Here is a 23549-nt window from a genome sequence, read left to right as displayed (position 1 = left end):
TATTGTCTTTCAAGTGGTCTTTATTTAAATAACTGCTGGATAGATGTTTCCCACCGTTGCGTCACCCATCTAAAATCTTAAAGAAATACTGAACCTGAAAAACAAATTCCCACAATTCATTTCAAGCTTCCATAATGACACTGACAAAAGATCAAAACCAAGACAAAAATAAACTCTATAAACGCACTATGTACTGTCTGATGTATGAATTTGCATCCAACTGTCCCAACATGGGAGTCCTTTAAGGAAACTGGTGGCAGTTGAAGAACACTACACAATGTTAACACAACTTTAAGCTTTTTAGATTTCAAACAAAATCCTTGTCTAATTTTAAAAAACTGGTTTTTTAAAATTAAAAACTGTTTTTATTTATCATTTTCATTCCCAGCTACAAGACAAATGTTTCTGTGTTACCTGTTAGACATTTGTGTATGATACCTAGTTTTAATCTGTAAGCAGATCTGTGCAGATTTTAAAAGTAATGTAGTTTATCCCAGCTTTAAAGGGATAGTTCACCCAAAAATGGAAATTCTATCATTAAGTACTGACCCTCATGTCATTCCAAACCTGTAAGACATTATTGATGAAATCTAAGAGCTTTTTGACCCTCCATAGAGAGCAATGCAACTAAAATCCAACTGAAATGCAACTGAAATGTTCCCAGGTCCAGAATGTCCATGTAATATCAGTAGTTCAACTGTATTTTACAAAGCTACAAGTAAAATTACTGTGCTGAAAAAAATAAAGTAACAACTTAATTTAACAATTGTTCTCTTCCAAGTGACTGTCTTCCGCTATTATTGAAAGAACCAGGACACATGGGCATGCATTCCTCTGCTCGTAAACAAGGCTCAGCACATGTGTCGTGGTACTCTCGATAATGGTGGAGAATGGGACGAGGAGGAGAAGAACTCTAAATGAAGATAAATTAAGGTCTTACAGGTTTGGAACAGCATGAGGGTAAGTAATTAATCACTGAATTTTTATTTTTGGGTGAACTAACCTCTCAAGTGCATTAAGAGTCCAATATTTCACACTTTGTTTTTTTCTACTCGCACTTATTTATTCAAAAAAATGGCATAGAATATTGCATAAGTATATGAATAGGGAGTGTTTATTAAATTCCAATGTCTTACATAAAAAAAAAAACCTGTGTTAATTTGAGAAGCACTTTTAGCACTTCATCAAACCTGAGCATCAGCTCAGCAGCTTGTTTTACTTTCAAACAATTGACTTTCCCTGAATTGTGCCTGTTACGGCAGCCGGCGTCTGTGCTGGGCCTCTGTGAGGCCTGAGCTCTTGGAATGTCATGGCTGAGTCGGTCAGCAGGCAAATGATTAACAAGGGGCCATTTGTGCTGGGAGGCTGGACAGATCAGGAGTTGTGCACAACAATGACGTCCACTGGGCCAAACCCACTCCTTGGCATAACAATGGCTTTTTTACCCGCCTGTTTTCCTTCCTGGAGCCGGGCTGGGGATCTGCCTCGGCCCACTGCGGACAGTCATGAGACCTTGATGCCATTTTGTTCTGGGCTGCATACCCATTTGTGGGATGCAGAAATATTTTTGAAGGCAAACAAACTTCCTCAAAATGAGACTGAATACAAAACGTGACTGTGTGGCTCTTGCATAACATTTGAATGATATTTGCTTGAGCTCACCATTCAGTATCCCGTCATCCGGTAGGTCAGTGCAGTGAACTGCATTCTGCACTTTGTTTTTGCCGTAGAGCAATCATGAAGTGGTGGGCTGAAGGTGGCGTGCAATTTCCTGTGCGGAAACAGAACAGATGATGCCAGCTCCTTGATGGGTTACAGTAAGAACAATGGAGCATATGCTTTGAACAGGGTTTCCTTGGTAGAACAACTGGATAAAAGCACAGGTGACGACGCATGTGCTGTGATGGTTACTCGTGCTCAACGTGCTGCTAAGATCACATAATGTCACATTCTATCCAGGGAATCAGGTTACTCACACATGCTTGTTCACATTACTGCAAACATCAGCTTCCTAAACAGTCCTCTTTGAGACACTTGGGAGTCACACAAAAACTAAAACAAACTAACTTTAAAAAACTTTATATAATTGACCCCTAAAAAGTGCATATTAGTTTCTCAGAGAAGTACCTTAGTACCCGTAAACAGTTGATGGTAACCACTGACTTCCATAGTAGGAAAAAAATATATACTTTAGAAATCACTTGTTATCATCAACTGCTTGGATACCAGCATTTTTCAAAATATCTTATATTGTGTTCAACAGAAGAGAGAACATCATACAGGTTTGGACCAAGTGGATGGTGAGCAAATGATGAAAGAATTTTCATTCTGGAAGTGAATTAATCCTTTAAGTTATTATTATCAACTTTTTTTTTCAGAGAGTGGGTCATAATATCAAAATGATTATCAGTTTATTTGATGGACACTTGGACAGCATTTCAATATCAGTGGATCCCAAATGAAAATAAGTTCATTCAGAACTGTGGCATTATTTGTGTGAAACCCAACCTTCTGTGTTATTTTTTTTGGTCAAGCCTGACATTAACACCAGGCTGGCAAAGAACAGGCTGCTCTGGGCATGCAGTCATCTAGCAGTCATCTAGCAAAAAACAGCGAAATGGTAGCAGAGGAATACAAGACATGAAAGTGTCCCAGTCAGGACTTCAGGCACAAGCAACAAATGGGACTGATTTAGTGGAGTGTAACAGTATAAGTGATTTTAAAAATACATGATAATCTTTACAAAGGTGCACAAATGTTAAACAAATACTCCTCCTTTGCCACTACAGCGTGACAGAAGTTCAAGGGGTCTTGGCTGGGTTTACTTTGAGTTTATATTTCACTGCCCTTTCAACAGAATGTTGGACTAATACCAGGTCTCGACTTTAATTCGTGCTCACATGTGCTTCTCGTTCCGAGCCAACTGGCTAAGGCTAAAATGGAACGTGATGAAATGAAATGTTCCTGAAGACACAAACCCCGGCGGCTCTGCTGTCCTCTGCTTATCTCTACCAGTAGGAAATGTAACTCCCAATCAATGCCCATGAAGGACGGGCTATCTACCTGTAAATAAATTGGCTTTCCTTAGACACACCCTTGAACCAAACAAAAAGGGTGTATTAAGTGACCACACATTGTCATGAGAGAAAGTCTGAGGGAAAATGAGTGTTTTGGTTTCAATAAAGAGCACTGTGTGTGACATGATTCCCTTTTTTAAGCTTTGGCATGTTTAGAGAATCTTGCTGGTTAGTTATTATCCTTATATCTTGTTGACTTTGAAAGGAGCACAAAGGCGATGAAATCCTTCCCTTCTTTAGCTTTATCTACATATAATGTTTACTTTTGATGACTGATGTCATGGAAACAAGTATAAAACATTAGCGAGCTTCATTCGTTTCTTTGCAATGAGTCAGTTCAAAGTGACGATACAGGCACATCCTCATTTGATCAAACACTTCTGACTAACACACGTCTCTGAGGATTTAAATCACGAACAGTTTGTGCAGTACAGCAATACTGGCAGAGACTAAATGGCAACAAAAGAGAGAGAGAAAGAGAGAAATTCAACTGCAACAAAGGGTGCTAGTATAGCAATAAGAAAAAGGGTAACACTAAGTTGTTTTTGTTACACACGTTACATACACTTACTATTATAATAATAAATTATGTTTAATTACATGCAAGTAACCCTAAATACAAACCCTAATCCTAACCATATAGTATGCATTTAAATAATATTACTCAGTACTTAAATGTACAATTATACTGTAACAAGGACATCTTAAAATAAAGTGTAACCAAAAAAGTACTATCTTATATGGTACTTCAGTAGTTTATCAACTAGTATTATAATTAACATCAAAGTACCATGGTATTACCGTCTGATTTACCGTGTTACCGCCACAATGCTTTTTGAAAGAGTGCAAACGTTTGGTTTTCAGTATGATTTTTTTATGACGTTGGAGTCTCTTATGCTCACCAAGACTGCATTTATTTGATCACAAATACAGTAAAACAGTAATATTGTAAATAATATTAGTTCAATATATTTTTAAATGAATTTTCAGCAGCCATTTAGTGCTCAAAAATCATTATTAATGCTTTGCTGCTTAATATATTTGTTATTGATGAATATTATGTTTTTAGCAATTATGTGAAATAAAAATGATTTTTAATATTATAAATGTCTTTCCTGATCAATGTAAAGCATCCTTGCTTAATCTAAATAATTTACTTAAAAAAATAAATAAATAAAAGAAAATAACTGACCGAATCAAACTTTTGAACTCAGATGTATATTTCATCCAAATATTTATCTTAATAGGACTTAATCAGTCAACTGAAAACTAAAGCATTTACTTCGTTTTAAATAGCCAAATTATTATTTTAGCTCAACTGGAATCAAGCTTTTAGAAAACAAGTAAACACACGCACACACTTGCTTAATTTTCAGTGCTGAGAGAATTCCTGGCAAAGCTGGCTCACTATAATAGCGTTAGTTACCCGTAAGTGACCTGCAGCCACTGATCTTAATGTCACTGTAATGAGTCCTGCCAAGCCCGAACACTGATGGTCACACGCAAACTACAGGCTACGGTTCGAAACAAACAAGCTAAGGGAGTTAATTTCGCCTCTCACTGCCTCTTTGTCTCATGGAACTCCTTTGGGAATAGTGCTTAAATCAACACGTTTGTATGACTGAGATATCCATGCTGGAGATATCCATTTCTGACGGCTGCAGTTTGACGTCAACATTCATAGTGTGTGTGTGTTCGTATTCTAAACAGGGCTGTTGCCAGACACACTGCCTATACACACTAAACCTCTCTCTCTCCACCAGACAGAACATAAAGTAAATGTCAATAGAGTCACACTGACGTAACACTACTGTCTATTTAGACTGAGGAAAAAAATGGTTACCTCACAAACCCTCCTCTCTCGCTGTTCGGCTGATAAAATGGGGCCAGTTTTCAGATAGATATCTGTTCTGTCGCACTAAAAGCACTCTCAGTGCCATGTAAAAGTACTTGGCAATCATCACAAATTATTTAAAACTAAAATAACTGTAATTTAGAAAGACACATTTACACTAGATGGGCAGACTAGCCTTAACTGGTCAAATGGGTGAAAGACAATCTGGGTGTCAGATCAGGTTAGCAGAGTGTACTGTTCCAGACTTTAACTCCTCATATTTAACCCTGTATGTGCCTGATCAGAATGTCAGCCCATCCTACTGCGTCCAAAAGTTAGAGAACAATAACACGTAATGCAAAAGCATTTGCATCAGTTATTTATTTTTATTTTTCGTGTGCATTTTCTAATTAAATAATATTTTACATTGTATATTATTATCAGCATAACAATAACAAATATTTTAATAACTTAATATTTTGTATTAATTTTTCATAACATTCCATTCTTCCTAAAACCTTTTATCTATTATCAAATGAATTTTATATAAGTTTCCAAAAAAATATTAAACAGCACAACTGTTTATAACACTATATATATATATATATATATATATATATATATATATAGTTTCAAAGTGATCCTTGCCTGTTTTTGTTACTTTGATATATTGGTAGGTACATATTGCTGTTTTTTTATTTTTTTTTTATTACATTGATTCAGGTATGCATCGTGGTGGTTCATGTTCCAAATGTCCAAGGAGTGTCACTAAAAGTTAAAGGTCCCGTTCTTCGTGATCCTATGTTTTAAACTTTAGTTAGTATGTAATGTTGGTGTTACAGTATAAATAATATCTGTATTCTAAATTCTAAAGCTCAAAGTCCAATGCCAAAAGAGATATTTTATTTAACACAATTCGCCTACAAAAAAATGACCGGTTTGGACTACAGCCCTCTGGTTCCTGCAGTTATGACGTCACTAAAACAGTTATTTGACTAACCTCCCCCACATGAATACACAAAAAGGGGGGCGTGGTCTTGTTGCGCTCCGATGGAGAAGAGGAAGAGCTGCGTTTGTGTTTGTCGCCATGTCGTTGAAACGCTGTTATTTTCATCTCGGAGTCCAATCACCTTTCTTTGGGCTTCCCAGGGACGCTGTACTTGGAGATTAACGGTTACAATTTATGTTTAACTCGGTTCCCGAAAATTTTATAGAACAAGGAAGACATCAGCCCGTTTTTATGACAGTGAAAACAGCGGTATACAGATCCAGGTGAATAGTGTGAAAAATACTGTTTTTTTTTTACACGCGAAACATGAACACGTTATATTGCACATTGTAAATACAATCAAAGCTTCAAAAAAGCAAGAAAAATGGGACCTTTAATGCTCTATCATGTTGGAAATATGCCCTACAACAAATTCAACCCTAAACATACTCGATAGTGTTAACAAATGCAAAAGTGATATAAAAACAATTTTTTAATGCAGTTGTGGTATTTTCCTCGTTCCTCGTGCAGATTTGAGCTTTGTCAAACCATAGTTTGACAGGATTCAGAGCTCTTCATCTCACAAGTGCAACTAACTGCAGCGATTCGTATGTGTGGGTACTTTTTTCAGTTTTGCAGAAATGTATTTAGAGGCACGTATTTCCAATGAGCCTATGTTGAAATGCAGCTTCGCCACCACAGAAATAAAGTACTTTTTTTTTTTTTTATAATGGTCACCAAGGCTGCATTTTTTTGCTCAAAGGTACCATATAATGTACCTTTGAGCAAAAAAATGCAGCCTTGGTGACCATAATAAAAAAAATATTTCCCTACAAAAACTGAAATTAGATTGTAAATTTGAGGTTTTTTTAGTGTAGTCATTTAGCTGAATCCGAAGCTGGTCACAAGGTTATAACCTTTTAGTTTACTGTGTACGTCAATGCTGCCTCATAGCTGTAAAAATAGCCATGTTTATTAAATGAGGTTGCAGTGTCTCCTTCACAGAAGGCTCTCCTTTCAAAGCTATCAAAATAGTCAATGTGCCAATCTGCTTTGTGTTTATGTTAATTAACGAGCAACAGATTCCTTTCATTTAAGAGATGCTTTTGTTATCCCATTTTAGAATGGTTTCAGAAGGATCATGTCACTGGTGGAAATTCAGCTTCGCCTTCACAGGAATAAACTACATTTTAAAATATATCAAAATAAATTAGTTTTAAATTGTAATAATATTTACAATTCACATTTAAATATTTGTAATATTTGAATTGTGATTAAATAAAATGTAGCCTGGGTGAGCATGGGAGACCTGACAGTTATTGGCCAAAATGTTTATATTGGTGCAGCCCTAACAGTTAGTCTGTATGCTAAAAGAAAAATTATAAATGTATTTGTGGGCATGTATTTTCTGAACACTGTCTTCTCATCTATTTATAATGTAGTGTTGCTGGTTTTCACTGAAATGATATCATTTGAGTAACACTGTGCTTCCTGTGTAAATACCTGCTGTTATTGTCTGCCTTTCTGGTACCAAGGTCTTTCACTCAAGTAAAAATGATCGAATGTGCTGAAGATGCTTCTCTAATATTCAGGCAACATGCAGTTCAGAAACGTTCTGTAGTTTGGGGATTATACAATTTTTTTATATATAATTTTTTTTTTATTGTACAATCCCCAAACTACAGAACGTTTCTGAACTGCATGTTGCCTGAATATTAGAGAAGCATCTTCAGCACATTCGGTCATTTGAACTTGAGTGATACCTTGTCAAATACCCTAATTCAGGAAAACCCTCATTGTTATCAATTGCCTTTGCTCTTTATTTGCAGGTTATAACATGTTGGCCAGTCAAATTTCTCACAGACAGATCTAACAAGACTGTAGAGAAGACACGTGAGACAACAAAGGCAACATACAAGAACAAGGACACTAGATTACTAACATCCTATAAAACTCAGCTCAGGACACTCAAAAAAATAAAACAATTCACAAACTTGATCTTATACTGTAGTGCTGTATTAAAGACATAATTCTGCCTCCATAAACCACTGTGGTTACTTTTGATATGATTGAAACACATGGATACAAAAATGCTCTAGGAGCACTTTAGGCAAACACTGAGTCCAAACATCTAATCCTAATCTCATCACCATTGTCTGTGACAAATCGGGCATGGTTACATTCCCACTGTATATGTTTACCATGTTAAAAGTAAGTTACCTTCGTTTCCAAGTGGAGGTTCTGTTACGGTATTTTGGCATCTGGAGCTGAAAGCCAGTCAGTCATTGACAGGCATTCAGTTGAACTTTGTTAGTTGATACGATCTGTCAGCACAATACATTATTCATGAACTCCAACACCATATGAGACTTAAGCACAACTAAAAGAACAGGACCTTGGTGCATTCTCACACAGAAAACAAATGGCTAATTTCTTCTGTACCACCTTGGACAAAAGTCAGCCTTGGAGCTTATCAAGTTCAAACAGACACATACAGAATGTACATGAATGCAGAGAGGCAGACAATAACAGCAGGTATTTACACAGGAAGCACAGTGTTCCTCAGATGATATCATTTCAGTGAAAACCAGCAACACTACATTATAAATAGATGAGAAGACAGTGTTCAGAAAATACATGCCCACAAATACATTTATAATTTTTCTTTTAGCATACAGACTACCTATTAGGGCTCCACCAATATAAAAAATTATGGCTGATAACTGACAACCATTAACATTAAAATAAAAATTGCCTTATGTATGCAATGAATAAATCGTCCCTTTGGAATTATAAGGTTCTATCTGCGTTCTGAGTAGTTTTGAGTTATTGAGCTTTAAAATTTGTGTGTTCCATAGACTTCTGTAGATAGAACCTTTTTGTTTTTTCAATAAAAAATCCCAAAATGTACACAACTTAAAATAAAACATCACATAATAAATTGAAATTATAATGAATATATTGTCACAGAATAAGAATATGTGAATAACTCAATTTTGACAAAAATGTCAGATAGAACCTTATAATTCCAAGGGGACGAAATGGCCTATAATGCAATTCTACACTATTCGTCTAAATACATAAAAAAAATAAAAGACAATGTGATTTTTCCCCCATTCATTTTAAAATGCTTATTTAGTTGATTTAGACAGCCCCAAAACAAAATGAACATATTCATTTTGAGATTTGCCAAACATTACATTTGTTGTTAAATTATTAGTGTTTTTCAAAACCAAGTTTAAAGCTATAGGATAAGCAATGTTTTTCATAAACATTTTTTTTATACGGGTTGAAAAGCTCTTCACATTCAGATAGAAAATACAGGTGCATCTCAATAAATTAGAATGTTGTGTAAAAGGTCATTTATTTCAGTAATTCAAATCAAATTGTGAAACTCATATTAAATAAATTCAGTGCACACAGACTGCAGTAGTTTAAGTCTTTGGTTCTTTTAATTGTGATGATTTTGGCTCACATTTAACAGAAACCCACCAATTCAACAAATTAGAATATGGTGACATGCCAATCAGCTAATCAATTCAAAAAACCTGCAAAGGTTTCATGAGCCTTAAAAATGGTTTCTCAGTTTGATTCACTAGGCTACACAATCATGGGGAAGACTGCTAATCTCACAGTTGTCCAGAAGACAATCATTGACACCCTTCACAACGAGGGTAAGCCACAAACATTCATTGCCAAAGAAGCTGGCTGTTCTGAGTGCTGTATCCAAGCATATTAACAGAAAGTTGAGTGGAAGGAAAAGTGTGAAAGAAAAAGATGCACAACCAACCGAGAAAACCGCAGCCTTATGAGGACTGTCAAGCAAAATCGATTCAAGAATTCGATTGAACTTCACAAGAAATGGACTGAGGCTGGGGTCAAGGCATAAGACGTGTCAAGGAATTTCGCTACAGTTATCCACTCCTCAACCACAGACAACATCAGAGGCGTCTTACCTGGGCTAAGGAGAAGAAGAACTGGACTGTTGCCCAGTGGTCCAAAGTCCTCTTTTCAGATGAGAGCAAGTTTTGTATTTCATTTGGAAACCAAGGTCATCGAGTCTGGAGGAAGGGTGGAGAAGCTCATAGCCCAAGTTGCTTGAAGTCCAGTGTTAAATTTCAACAGTCTGTGATTATTTGGAGTGCAATGTCATCTGCTGGTGTTGGTCCATTGTGTTTTTGAAAACCAAAGTCAGTGCACCCGTTTACCAAGAAATTTTGGAGAACTTCATGCTTCGTTTAGCTGACCAGCTTTTTGAAGATGCTGATATCATTTTCCAGCAGGATTTGGCACCTGCCCACACTGCCAAAAGCACCAAATGTTGGTTAAATGACTGTGGTGTTGGTGTGCTTGACTGGCCAGCAAACTCAGCAGACCTGAACCCCATAGATTCTCTTTTGTCAAGAGGAAAATGAGAAACAAGAGACCAAAAAATGCAGATGAGCTGAAGGCCACTGTCAAAGAAACCTGGGCTTCCATACCACCTCAGCAGTGCCACAAACTGATCACCTCCATGCCACGCTGAATTGAGGAAGTAATTAAAGCAAAAGGATCCCCTACCAAGTATTGAGTACATGTACATAGACACGATTTCAAACCATGACTAACGACTTTGTACCGTTCCAGGCAAGTCACTCCAAACTTCCTGAGCACAAGGAATTGTAGCTAGATTATTAATTTTATTGCAATGTTACATTGTCCTAAAATCGTTTTTTTCAATGTGTACCACTTGCATAAACACTGCATCCTTAGGGAATATTATCCGTTGGGGCTGACATTGTTGTTTCGCATGCTGTGTGACGTCAGAACTCGTAACTCGGAGTACATCAATCTAGTACGAGTTCACGGGTGGGAAGTCACGGGTTTGACTGCTGTTCCAGTGCACTTTCACGGGTTTAAGGTTGGAAAACACGGGTTACGGGTTGTCTATGTGCATTGAATTTATTTTGAGTTGAATTACTGAAATAAATGAACTTTTCTACGACATTCTAATTTACTGAGATGTACCTACATGCCTGTCTATCTATATACTTGCATAACCAAAATGGTGTTTTTCTGTATTTCACTGCAAAAGTGCAAGCCAAAATCTTCTGTATATTTGGCAAAAAGACTTGCCAAAATACACAGAGACAGACAATTGGGTGAAACAAGGGTAAACATTGGTAATGTTTTTACAGGTTGAAGGAATTTGTATGGAATGTAGTTTCAGTCGAGCCAATGAACTTGCAGAGTTTCTTCTTGACAGGTAAGCTAAACTTCAAGTTAAAAGTATTCCTAATATTTTGGGTCTTTTATTGAAAGTAGCTTACTTTTACCTGTTGAGACATGACTTTATGGGCTTTATGACTTTACCCTTATGAGCTATGTTTGTGATGTCTGATTTTGGAGTGAAGCATGAACGTTTGTTCAAAATATTTACAAAATATTAATTATTTTTTGTAATTCTGCTAGGTGACACTAAAAATTGAAAAAAACAACAACAACTACATATCCAATACTGATGGCAATAATTTTTATTATCTCTAATATCGGTCAATAACTGATATGGGACTGATATGTTGTACATTCCTACAATTTATAGTATGTCAATATGTTTTCATTTTGTTTTTGTTGAACAAAGTAATATCCATTTATAATATTGCTCATTAATCAGTTATTGGCCATATCATTTAAATAATTATCGTTTGTGGTCATAATTTCATTATAAGTGCATCCACATTTTCATTTTTTTTTTTTTTTTTTTAAAGCACAAAACAACAATGTTGTACTTGCAGGGACTGGTGCTACACTAGGACACAATGAGGCTCAAAATATGATAAATTCTGCCAAATGACGCGTGTATCTTCAGGGATGAAGTTAATCTTCAGTGTGGGTGGCATAATGACAGACACGTTCCTACCTCTGTTTCTTGTTTTCCACCATATGATGGACCGTGCTGTGCTACTGCTATCCAGTTTTTAAATCAAAAATATACTTTACAACTATTCTCATGGATCTTCCCATTTCACTATTTAGTTAGACTGATGATACATGGGGCATCTTTTTGAGCAAAAGCATTGAGAATGGTTAACAAATGTGGGCCCTGTGTCTCACCTGTCTGCCTAGCAACATTGCTAAAAAAATGTTCCCTATGTATCATCAGCCTAAGGCTTTACCTGACACTTAAGTGTGTCCAGCAGTGGGAAAACCACTGGAGGTCACCAGGCAAAAGAGGTGTTAGTGAAGCATGCTAAATCTAGACTGACTAACCACATCATCAAATACCAACCTCTCCCTCCGAAATCTATCATACAAACCCGATTAAAAAAAAAAAAAATCAGACACTGTACAAATTGTGAGTAAAAAAGGAATGGAATAATTTACAAATCTCATAAAAGTATATTTTATTCACAATAGAATATAGTTAACATGTCACATGTTGAAAGGGAGACATTTTGAAATGTCATGCCAAATATTGACTCATTTTGGATTTCATGAGAGCTACACATTCCAAAAAAGTTGGGACAGGTAGCAATAAGAGGCCGGAAAAGTTAATGTACACATAAGGAACAGCTGGAGGACCAATTTGCAACTTATTAGGTCAATGGGCAACATGATTGGGTATAAAAAGAGCCTCTCAGAGTGGCAGTGTCTCTCAGAAGTCAAGATGGCTAGAGGATCACCAATTCCCCCAATGCTGCGGCAAAAAATAGTGATAGCAATATCAGAAAGGAGTTTCTCTGAGAAAAATTGCAAAGAGATTATTATCATCTACAGTGCATAATATCATCCAAAGATTCAGATAATCTGGAACAATCTCTGTGCGTAAGGGTCAGGGCCGGAAAACCTGGATGTCCGTGATCTTCGGCCCTTAGACAGCACTGCATCACATACAGGAATGCTACTGTAATGTAAATCACAACATGGGCTCAGGAATACTTCCAGAAAACATTGTTGGTTTATATAGGTCAAAAAAGAAGCCATCTCTAAACATGATCCAGAAGCGCAGGCATTTTTTCTGGGCCAAGGCTCATTTAAAATGGACTGTGGCAAAGTGGAAAACTGTTCTGTCGTCAGACAAATCAAAATTTGAAATTCTTTTTGGAAAACTGGGACGTCATGTCTTCCAGATTAAAGAGGACAAGGACAACCCAAGTTGTTATCAGCGCTCAGTTCAGAAGCCTGCATCTCTGATGGTATGGGGCTGCATGAGTCCGTGTGGCATGGGCAGCTTACACATCTGGAAAGGCACCATCAATGCTGAAAGTATTTAATACTGAACAACATATGCTCCCATTCAGACATCGTCTCTTTCAGGGAAGACCTTGCATTTTCCAACATGACAATGCCAGACGACATGCTGCATCAATTACAAGATCATCGCTGCCTAGAAGAAGGATCCGGATACTGAAATGGCCAGCCTGCAGTCCAATGGCCAGCTAGCAACTAGAAGCCTATCAGACAAGATAGGGACAACATTCCTAATCCTAAACTTTAGCAACTTGTCTCCTTAGTCCCCAGACGTTTGCAGACTGTATAAAAAAGAGAGGGGATGCCACACAGTGGTTAACATGGCCTTTTCCCAACTTTTTTGAGATGTGTTAAAGCCATGAAATTTTAAATCAACTTATTTTTCCCTTAAAATTATGATTTTTCTCAGTTTAAACATTTGATGTCATCTTGTATTCTGAATAAAATATTCAAATTCAAAAATATTCAAAACTTCCACATCATTGCATTCTGTTTTTATTCACAATTTGTACAGTGTCCCAACTTTTTTGGAATCGGGTTTTTACACATCTCCCACCTTTGAAGATGATGTCATAAAAAGCTGACCTGCGCTCACAAACCTTCATGATGCTCTGTCAAGGTCTCACAAAACTTTACACATTCCAACCCAAATTCATGTAATCTTTGTGTTTGTACAGGATTTTGAAACTTTCAGCTGAAATGAAAGAAAAACACGCCTGCCTTCAGACTCAAACAGCGACAAAGTGTATTATCCTCTCTTTATGAACTACAACTAATCCTTCACAAACAATGCTGAAAATATTTCTCCCATTCTTTTGTTCACACAATCCTGGAGTCTCAAAGTGTTAATGGTTTATCCTAATATCCGCCATGTAAATCACTTTTGACTTTTTGTATTTTTGTTTGGTCTTTAATGCAATCTTGCAATATTATCTTAAGGACTGTTAAACTAACCTAATACTTTTCTTTTTCACTAGGCTTATTACAGGCCGAAAGCATGAAAGCATGAATGCAAACTTGCCACTGTAGTCTAGGTGACAACAACAAACAAAACTGCATGCAACTTTTTCTTTAAAAAAAAAAGTTTAGTTAGGTGTGTCGACACAGACGCATGCAATCATAACAAGATTTCTTCCATTACAATCAATAGCGCTGTCTACCCTGGGAACTGTGATAACGTTCTTTCAGTTGACAAACTATATCTACTCTGGCTACTTTATTTTGTAAGCAGCTCGAATCATAGCATGATGACACCTCCCACAAATTCTAGATGATAAACTTTTAAAAATGTTTTTAAAAGGTTGCCCTGACAAATAAAATAAGTTGTAGTACTACAAAAAACTCAAATAAAAATAGACTAAAGACATACCCTGTTAAGAGCTGTGCTACAATTTAAGATAAATGACTAAATTCAGTCTAAACACTACAACAATGTTTTTCTAAGTTTATAAATGGATGTAAAAGGCGGCTCAGCACACATGTGTTTAGTGCAATTTGATGAATGAAAAGGATGGGTGGAAACCCCTCATTTATACACAGCAACAATCAAAAAGTGTTTACGATACAATATATAGACCAGGCTACGTCACCAAAACACACATAATAATTATGTAGACATGTAGCCACAGATCCAGCACAAAAGGGAAGGGAAAGCAAGAGAACTTGTCAAAATAAAGAGCATGGGATAAAAGAACTAGTGAGATATAAGACAATAAATGTTGCTGTTGTTGATATATAGCCTGTCAGAGTGTTTAAAAACCAACCACACACTCTCACGCTCTCTCTGTGTGTGTGTGTGTGTGTGTGAGTGAGAGAGTGTCTGAGATAGTGAGGTCTCAGGGCGGGGTTGTCAAATGAGAAGTGTGGAGCTCTTTCTGGAACCCATGATTGAGCAATCCAGTTTGACCTTGTAAAGGTCACAACACTGCAGCCATGTTTTGCATATAAAAGCCTGTTTTTTCAAAGAACACAAATATCTAGCGGGTGAGAATCAGCTTGTGTAAGGCTTAAACTGTGAAAAATTTAGTCAATATAAATACTTCAAGTCATATCACCCATATGTCCATCTCTTGATTCATAAAGTGCTAAAAACACCACAATTTGCTACTGAAGGTCCAATATGATCTTAGAAGAAAACAAATATTTTTCATGTGGTAAAATTGTTTTAAATGAGATTTGATAAAAAAACATGCAATTTTTTAAAAAAGTGTTAAATTTTAAACTTAAGCGGGAAGTAAGTAGACTATACGCTAAAGTACAAATAATGTCATACTAATGCAGACGAATTAGACACAAATTTGCCAAAGAGAATTGCCATGAGAGTGTGCTGGGAGTTTTGAGATGATGATTTGCCCCACTGAAACCAGTAAATAAAGAACAAGCATCCATATATTATCCACTAGATTTTCTTTTATTACCATGGTTTATCTGAATACTCAATTCTTACTGGTTGGAAGGTGTGTGTTAAAACCATGTAATCTACAGTTCCAATCAGTTTAATCATTGTTCCAAAAAAATGCAATGTCTTTTGATAAGTGTTATATTTTGCAAAGAATCAGCAATTTGTTATAATGCCTTCAGGTCATGTCAAAGATATTAACCATGATTTGCTTTCCATTAATAATCAGAAGCAGGAATTCTCATTTCATTGGACAAAAGTAATCCCTTTATTCTGGAAGTCAAATAGTTATTATTAATATTTATATTTTATTATAAAATATCATATATATTATATATGTGTATTTTTTTTTATTCTAATTGCTAATTAACTAACATAATAATAATAATAATAATAATAATAATAATATATTTTTAAGTAAATCAATTTGCAATTTGAATTAAAAAAATATTTTAATAATAATAATAATAATAATAATACTTTAATTTTAAATATGATAAAAATAATTGTATTACATTTTAAACTTAATGAGTACATATACAGAGCCTAAAAGGTAACAAACATAGACAAAAAGTCACAAGACTCCAATTTTATTTCATCGGGACCTTGGATCAGATGACTAAACTCTAGAAACCTTAGTCCACGTTTTTACCATCACAGGAAACCAACTGGACCATGAGCAAGCACCACAATGAAAATGACAAAGTCCACATTATTATCAAACCTTTTAGTACTGTGTGTAAGGCCGATAAACCCCAACCCAAGGACTCAAAGAAGCGAGGATTGTAATTCTTATCTAATGGTACATCATGTCTGGTACCTGCAATTTACAAGCCATCTCTGGCAGAAGCAGGAATCGGTTGGCAGAATGGTGGCCACCTAGAGTGGAAACAGTCGTCATGCAACATGAGTGGGCAGACTAATCTTTCAAATGAGACGAAACCTTCATGGTGGTGTACATTTCGACTGTCAGATGCAGACACAAAGCAGGTTTTTTAACCGGGGAGTACAGATCATATGCCTTCAGAGGGCTACATATTACATGATACATAAGGTAAAAGAGGTCACTGAGTCCAACAGACTAAAGAACCATTAAGACTGTTATAACTTTCATAAAACCTTTAGGTGGTAATGAGGTTATATGTTCATATACATACAGTACAGTATATAAAAAGAGAACTGAAATGATTTATGCACTGCTTGTGGTATAACTTGTGGTATAAACACATAATTTAACTTTTTGGGGGAGGAAACCCCAAGGAAATAAATACACATTACAACCAGACTGAACCATCTTGTTACTCACAGGGTCTGCGGGTCCACAGAACTCCTGAAAGGCATGGATCTCCAGGGCCATGCAAGGTCCAGAACAAAGTTCATCCACCATATTCTGCAACACAAGCAGTCAAGAGTTAACGATTCCCCTCGGTCTACCTGCCTGTACCAATGAAAGAGCTTATTATCTGAACAGACCTTGGGAAGACATTGGAGCAGCTGGAGGACTCGAGTTACCAGTGTGCCTCTTAATAAATATATCAATTAAAGGATGTCAAAGCAAACAATTGCTGCTATTGTTCTTGGAACATGTCATTTGCAACAAGACTAGTTCTCATTCTCTGTTAATCTGGTTTGAGATGAGATGGCCTCTGTTTTTGGCATGTATAGCTTTGTGGGGTATGGGAATGATGGGGTGAAATGTGAAGTGTCCATCATGCACAGACCACTAAACACCCCATGAGCCGCTTCACATATAGTTACGGTGTCCACAGTGACAAATTTTTTATTTTTTATTTCAAAAATAATAATAAGTTTTAGATAAGATGTTTTTATTTTTTATTTTATGGCAGCTTTATTTTATTTTTAGATCTCAAAGACATGAGGCCTTTAAGATAAACCTGCTACCAATGTATATTCCTTCAAAATATAATATTGCAAAACCAAACATTTCTGACATATACAAAACCCACTAAATTACAATCCGAAACTATTTGTAGAAAAAAGCAATTCCATGGAAAAACTAATTTGGGTTTCCCAAAGAACCTTTCAGTTCTAAAAAGAACCATTGTTTTTCTTAGTGTGAAGAACAGTATAATAATCTAAAGAAATGTTTTCCACAATAAAGAACATTTTGTGCAATAGAAAGGTTCTTTATGAAACCATAAATGCACATAACCTTTATTTTTAAGAGTGTATGGTTAAACAATGAAGATAAAGAATTAAAGAGCTTCCCCATTTTCCTTGAAATCTACACTTCATTATCAGTGTGCATGTAACCACAATCTCCACAACCCAATATAAGCTGTGCTGTTACAATTATATGACAATGACATGATGCAATGATGACAGGGAATATATTTTATTGGGTATTTGAAAGCAATTGCTTTTATGTTGCTGCAAATAGTGGAGATTATATTTTTAGATTATTATAAAATTATTACTAAAGGTTTTGCAATATATTACCGGTACACAATAAGAGTCATTGAGTGATGACATGGAAACATGTTGAAAAATATATCAGACCATTTTAGAAAGATCACTGTGTTCACTATATTACAACTCCACAGAAACTTTACAAGTTCTAAAAAACAACAATTAAAGAGAGAAACAGGACTTGGAGAAAGACCAGCGGAATTGTTCTTTGTACTGAACTGTGTTAGAGTATCACGATAAGATCTGCTTGGCACTGGTGCACTTTGTTCCGGCAGCCAGTGCAAGACAATTAAATGACTTTACTAATGTATTTTTGCAGAGCACTATCATATTAGCTCCCACTCTCTCAATGTGTTAAACTCACACTGTTATAGTAGCAGCAAGCTCAGTTTCACTGGCACTCTGCACCTGCATTGTGCAGACTTGTCTTTTGGTGATTGTGAGGCAATCAATATGTTGATGAGACAGTTTTCATGGCAACAGACTCCAAAATAGCCTCTGGCTTCAATGACCCAGAACCGAAATTAGCTTATATTTGGTCGAAAAGACTTGTGCAGACGTTATCAGAATAAATGATTGCCATTCGACTGCAATTCAAAAGACAAGAGCGATTTATTGAAGCTTAATAGCCAACAGGAATGTGAAGGTTGTTCCCGTGAACCAAAATTCCATGTACTGTGACGTAACACTGTGCCAAGAACAGGGAAATTGCCATGAGGTGAGTATTCATATACTTTAAAGAGGTTTGCAGGAGACAGGTGCACATGCGGTTACGACATGCTTTGGCAACTACGCCTTCTCTAAATGAATGATTAAACATAACTGCAATCACATTGGAGCTAGAAAAAGGAAAAACTGAACTTATTTGTATGGACCTTTGAATTGACTATACTATATAGTAGCCATGACAAATAAGAGGGTTTTATTTTATGCACTTATATATATATATAAAAAAAGATGAATTGTTAGTCGATGTACTTAATGTATTTGCAAAACAAAATCACTACTGAGTTGGGATATGCTTAAGGTCAGGGACAGGTTTAGCTGTACTATCAACAAGTATGTAAGCATCAAATGATTAAATTAAATGTCAGTAAATCAGAGAAAAAAATGCAGAAACATATACTAACAGAGAACTCGGCTACCACCCCTTTATAAATCTCCAAAAAAACTCCTCAGCATTTACACGATCGATGTTGAACTGTAATAAAACCAAATCAATTTGATTACTGAATAAAAACGAACTTAAGACTTACAGCGACATCGTAAAAAAGGAGTGAATATAGAAAAAAACCTAGATATAACATTATATATTACAATATAATATATAATATGATTCCATCATTCAGGAAAATTCATTTTCACAAAAAAATCCATGTATTAATCATTTATGACTGGGAAATAACCCATCTGTGTGGGTTATCCAACACACTAGAGAAAAAATCTGTAAGCCAACTATTCCAAAACACCATTATCACTGTCTGATATTCTTTTTATAGACCACCAACTCAGCCCTGGACATATACATGCTTTCTAATAGTAACAAAACCTTCATTGATCCACTCTAGCCCGGGGGATCCTCTGTACTCTATTTTCAGCAGGGTCAGGTGACAAAGCTGCAGCGCTGTGATTGGTCAGCAGAGGACTCATTTAGAGATGTTGGAGGCTACCGGTCTGGTCGCAGACTGCATGGTCGATGACAGGGTCAGGTTACACCAAAGGGAAACATAATTGTGTTTGCCCTTGGTTCATAGAGAGCCTGTATTTTCACTTCTCTTAGCTTGCTATTAGTTTAGTCATTTGTTCTGTTAAAGAGAACTGATCTGACATCCATTAAATATGTATATCTTTCTTCAACACAATTAACTAGTTGCTAATGAGCATGCACATTATTAACAGATTGGCTGATTATTAGTACTTATAATGCACATATTCTGGATGACAATAGTCTACATCCCTAAATATAATACAATCCCACAGCCAATACCTAAACTTAACAACCAACTTACTAACTATAAAAAGTTAATAAGCAGCAATAGGAGATTATTGAGTAAAATGTTGTAGTTAATTGTTTGTTAAAGGAGAGAATTGGATCTTAAAGTAAAGTGTGACCCCTTCATCTAATTGTTACGTTTAATGTGTTTCTTTCCTCTGCAGTATTATTGGCTAAAAACAGAAATATGATTAAAATTGAACTAAAATACCATTTGTAGTGCAGATATCTCAAATACATTTTCTATAACTGACTTAAAGATCTTTCCAGTCAACGCTAAAAATCATATATAGAACTGCAATTGCAAGACTTGCGTATTTTAAATCATTCCCCACATATAAAATGTATTCTCCACATATGAAACTGTAAAATGTCTATTATACAGAAGATATAATAAGTAAATAATATACAGAAGATTTAATAAATAAATAATAAACATATTAAATGTATTTCATAAATAAATAGATTTATTTATAAATAATGTAAAGAATTATAATAAAAAACAATTTAAAAAATGAAGAATAAATCTTACGTTAACGGATTTTTTCAAGCTTAATAAAAAAAATAAAATAATATAAAAATAATAGTGTTACAGTTAAAGGTAAGGCGTGTAATAAACATATTTTAAAAGTGCAAAATTGATGCTTTCCCTTTAAGGACAGCAAAGTATAGTACAAGGTATATTCAAGTTTTTTTAAATAACTTGCACTTCTAAGAGCAGACTAATCATTAGATGGAAGTCTAATGATTAAGGAATTGAGATGCTAACACAAAGGTTTCAAGTTCAATACCAAGTAGCAGTGACCGAGGAACTCACGTGATCTTGCTCTATCGACTATGCGCCCTTGCTCTAGGGTGACTGTCACTGCAGTTAAACAACTCTATGTTGCATTGGCTGCATCTGTTAAGACTTTTGACCTTCTGTTTAACCGATATGATCATGCAGAGTTAAAGGCCAACAAACAGTTCACGAGATCATGAAGGTGTGACTTCAAAGGACAGACTTTGCTCTCAATAACATGAGCGCTGAGAGACTGTATTAATGAAGGGCACAGTAATGTGTCGATTAGCACTCAATTAAGAGTTCGTGGTCTCAATTTCACCAAGTAGTACAAAATAAACTATGCATTATGTTTCCAAAGCACACATTTAATCAGAGCATGTAACATATTTCAGGCAATTCAATTTGCAGTGTTTTGTTCTCTCATATCTTTAAGAGAAAGGGCAAATACCACACAGCACAAGTTAAATGTGATTTCACTCATATTTCAATAGCTGAAAAGGGCAAGGACAGACAACCTGTTTAACATTTCCATATTTAAAATGGCATCTTTAATATTTTATAAGAAATTAGAGGGAAATTATTAAATGTGGTATCGTGTAAACGCCATATGACAGATGATTTCTGCATGTACCATAGCAACTGCCCAAGAGAATAGTCTTTTGTCACATAAATGGCGTCTTCACACATCTCTCACCATTCCTCGGCAGCGTCGGTGACCCTAAAGGTTCCAATTCTGACTGCAGCTTCCAGACACAATCTGCCCTGTTGCTAGGCAACACTATCGGCACTGCCTGGCTACACATTTGCTTACTCCAGTCATGAGCTCGATCAAAATAAATCAAACTGCTTTTCTATTAGCGGGGGCATTTCAGTTGAAATAATAAGGATTCATTGAAGGACATTTACAAATGCTTAATGCTTAAATGACATTGGCCAATAGTTTCGAAAGGGAGTCAAATCTGATTTGAATGTCTAATTTCAACAGACTGGACTTTTACCGATTCATCCAGCTACAGCTAACTTTAGTGTTATAGACTTTGAACCATATGGCGTGAATCTCAGAATACATTCATGAATGGAGCCCAAAGTTGAAGCCATTTCACACTGACCTTGATGACAACATTAACTATCTAGAGAAACTCACTTCACACTATAGGTCAGGGGTCCTCAAAATTTGTCTCGCAAGACCCACTTTCCTGCATATGCTAATCAATATCTTCAGGATCATTAGAAAGTGTCAGGTAGATGAGTTTGATCAGGGCTAGATCTGAACTCTGCTGGAAAGTGGATCTCACGAGCCAGATTTGAGGAACCCTGCACTAGGTTCATCATTGTATTTTATTAAAAGAACAGAGAAAGTTGCTATTCAGCAAGAATGCATTAAATTGATCAAGTGACAGAAAAGACACTTAAAATAAAAAAGAAGATATTTAAGAATAAACGCTATAATTTTAAACTTTCTCTTTATTGAAGTATCCTGAGAAAAAGAAATGTAGCCCAATTTCCACACAAATAATAAGCCGCTTAACTGATATCAACATTGATAATAATAAAAAAATAGTTATTAAGCATCAAATCAGTATATTATAATCATTTCTGACGATTCGCGTGACACTGAAGCTGTTAACATACATATAAAATATAAAAAAAATATTTTAAACTGCTATAATATAAAAATTTTCACTATATGTTTGATCAAATAAATGCATCCAGCATAAAGGACATCAAGAACATTAAAAAAATCTTAACGACCACAGACTTCTGAACTTTGGAGTATACAATAAAATGCACAATATATTGAGCATTTTATTCATTTGTAGCAGAGCTGCTGATAAAAATTTTAAGGGTTCAGGGCAAAATTTACATGGTTGCTGACTGCCTTGTGACGAGAAATAGAAAACGTTCACAGAGAAAAGGCTCACAAGAGACTGGTTTTGAGTGAAAAAAGTTTTTGCTATTGTAGTCATTAATTCAAAAGTAATAATACAACACAAGGTGAACCAAGCCACATGACTATCCGGAATGAATGAACAGAGCGGTTGCCAAATAATCGGTCTAATTACGATCATGTAGCCACTGTGTCAGCAGGGACTTTCATTACTGGCTATTTTTATTTACTCCTTTCCCAAGGCTGGTGGGCAATAGGTAATCAGGATGGCAATCCTCTTTAAACCACTGGTTGCCAGCACCTTTGATGGAGGTCCAGAGAGCAGATGCACTGCAGGAGGTTGATAGCTGGAATATGAGTGTGGGTGTGCGATTGGATGGAAAATTTGGTGACTAATAGAGAGCTGACACAATGCTAACAGGCAAAATGATGTTGGGTAAAAGCAAAAAGAGAGACCATAAGACTTCAGTTTTCTTCTTTCAATGCAATCTGACATTTTTGAATGTGACAATTATTTTTTGTGTCCGTCTGTTTTTGGGGCTCTGTGTGTTTATGTGTAATATTCCCTCCAGGTTAATCACCCACAGAAATGTACCAAACCAACTTGGGGCCTGCTTAGTCCACAATATGTAAAATATCTACCTCAGCCCTATCGAGAGGATTTGGGATTTCACAGATCAGTGCCCTGGTGGCATGCTCCATGAACAGGGATCAGGAGACGGATTTGGACAAATCCGGAGCAAAGGCTTCGTTAAGAGTACACACTGGCTTTTGGGGTTTTATACTCGTCAACATATAACAAGCAGAACAGCACTAGGCCAGGAGGGAATGAAGACATTACATAAGGAGAAGACAATCACAAAAGAACCAAATGACTCTGAAGTAGCACCTTCACTAACTAAACTGCTCCTTTCATTCATGAGAACT

The 23549-nt window shown here is 35.9% G+C and overlaps 1 protein-coding gene across 6 annotated transcripts in view; it reads right to left on the bottom strand.

Moving 5' to 3' along the window:
• LOC127959787 (nucleoside diphosphate kinase 7-like) overlaps positions 1 to 23549 on the bottom strand; it is a 34285-nt gene continuing 10736 nt past the window's right edge. For 3 of the 6 annotated variants that reach the window (XR_008154294.1, XM_052559172.1, XM_052559169.1), the window contains 2 exons: positions 16834 to 16917; positions 1 to 1771 (listed from right to left, as the gene is read on the bottom strand). Coding sequence is in view for 5 of the 6 variants with exons in the window: in XM_052559172.1 (XP_052415132.1) it covers positions 1736 to 1771; positions 16834 to 16917 (120 nt within the window). In the remaining variant the exon portion in view is untranslated. Of the gene's footprint in view, positions 1772 to 16028; positions 16918 to 23549 lie in introns of those variants that run through there. The other 3 variants (XM_052559171.1, XM_052559170.1, XM_052559168.1) reach the window with 2 other exon arrangements.

Source organism: Carassius gibelio, chromosome B6, assembly GCF_023724105.1.
Source record: "Carassius gibelio isolate Cgi1373 ecotype wild population from Czech Republic chromosome B6, carGib1.2-hapl.c, whole genome shotgun sequence".
NCBI lineage: Eukaryota > Metazoa > Chordata > Actinopteri > Cypriniformes > Cyprinidae > Carassius > Carassius gibelio.
The sequence above is the reverse complement of the archived record's forward strand: the minus strand, read 5'-3'. Positions and strand labels throughout refer to the sequence as shown.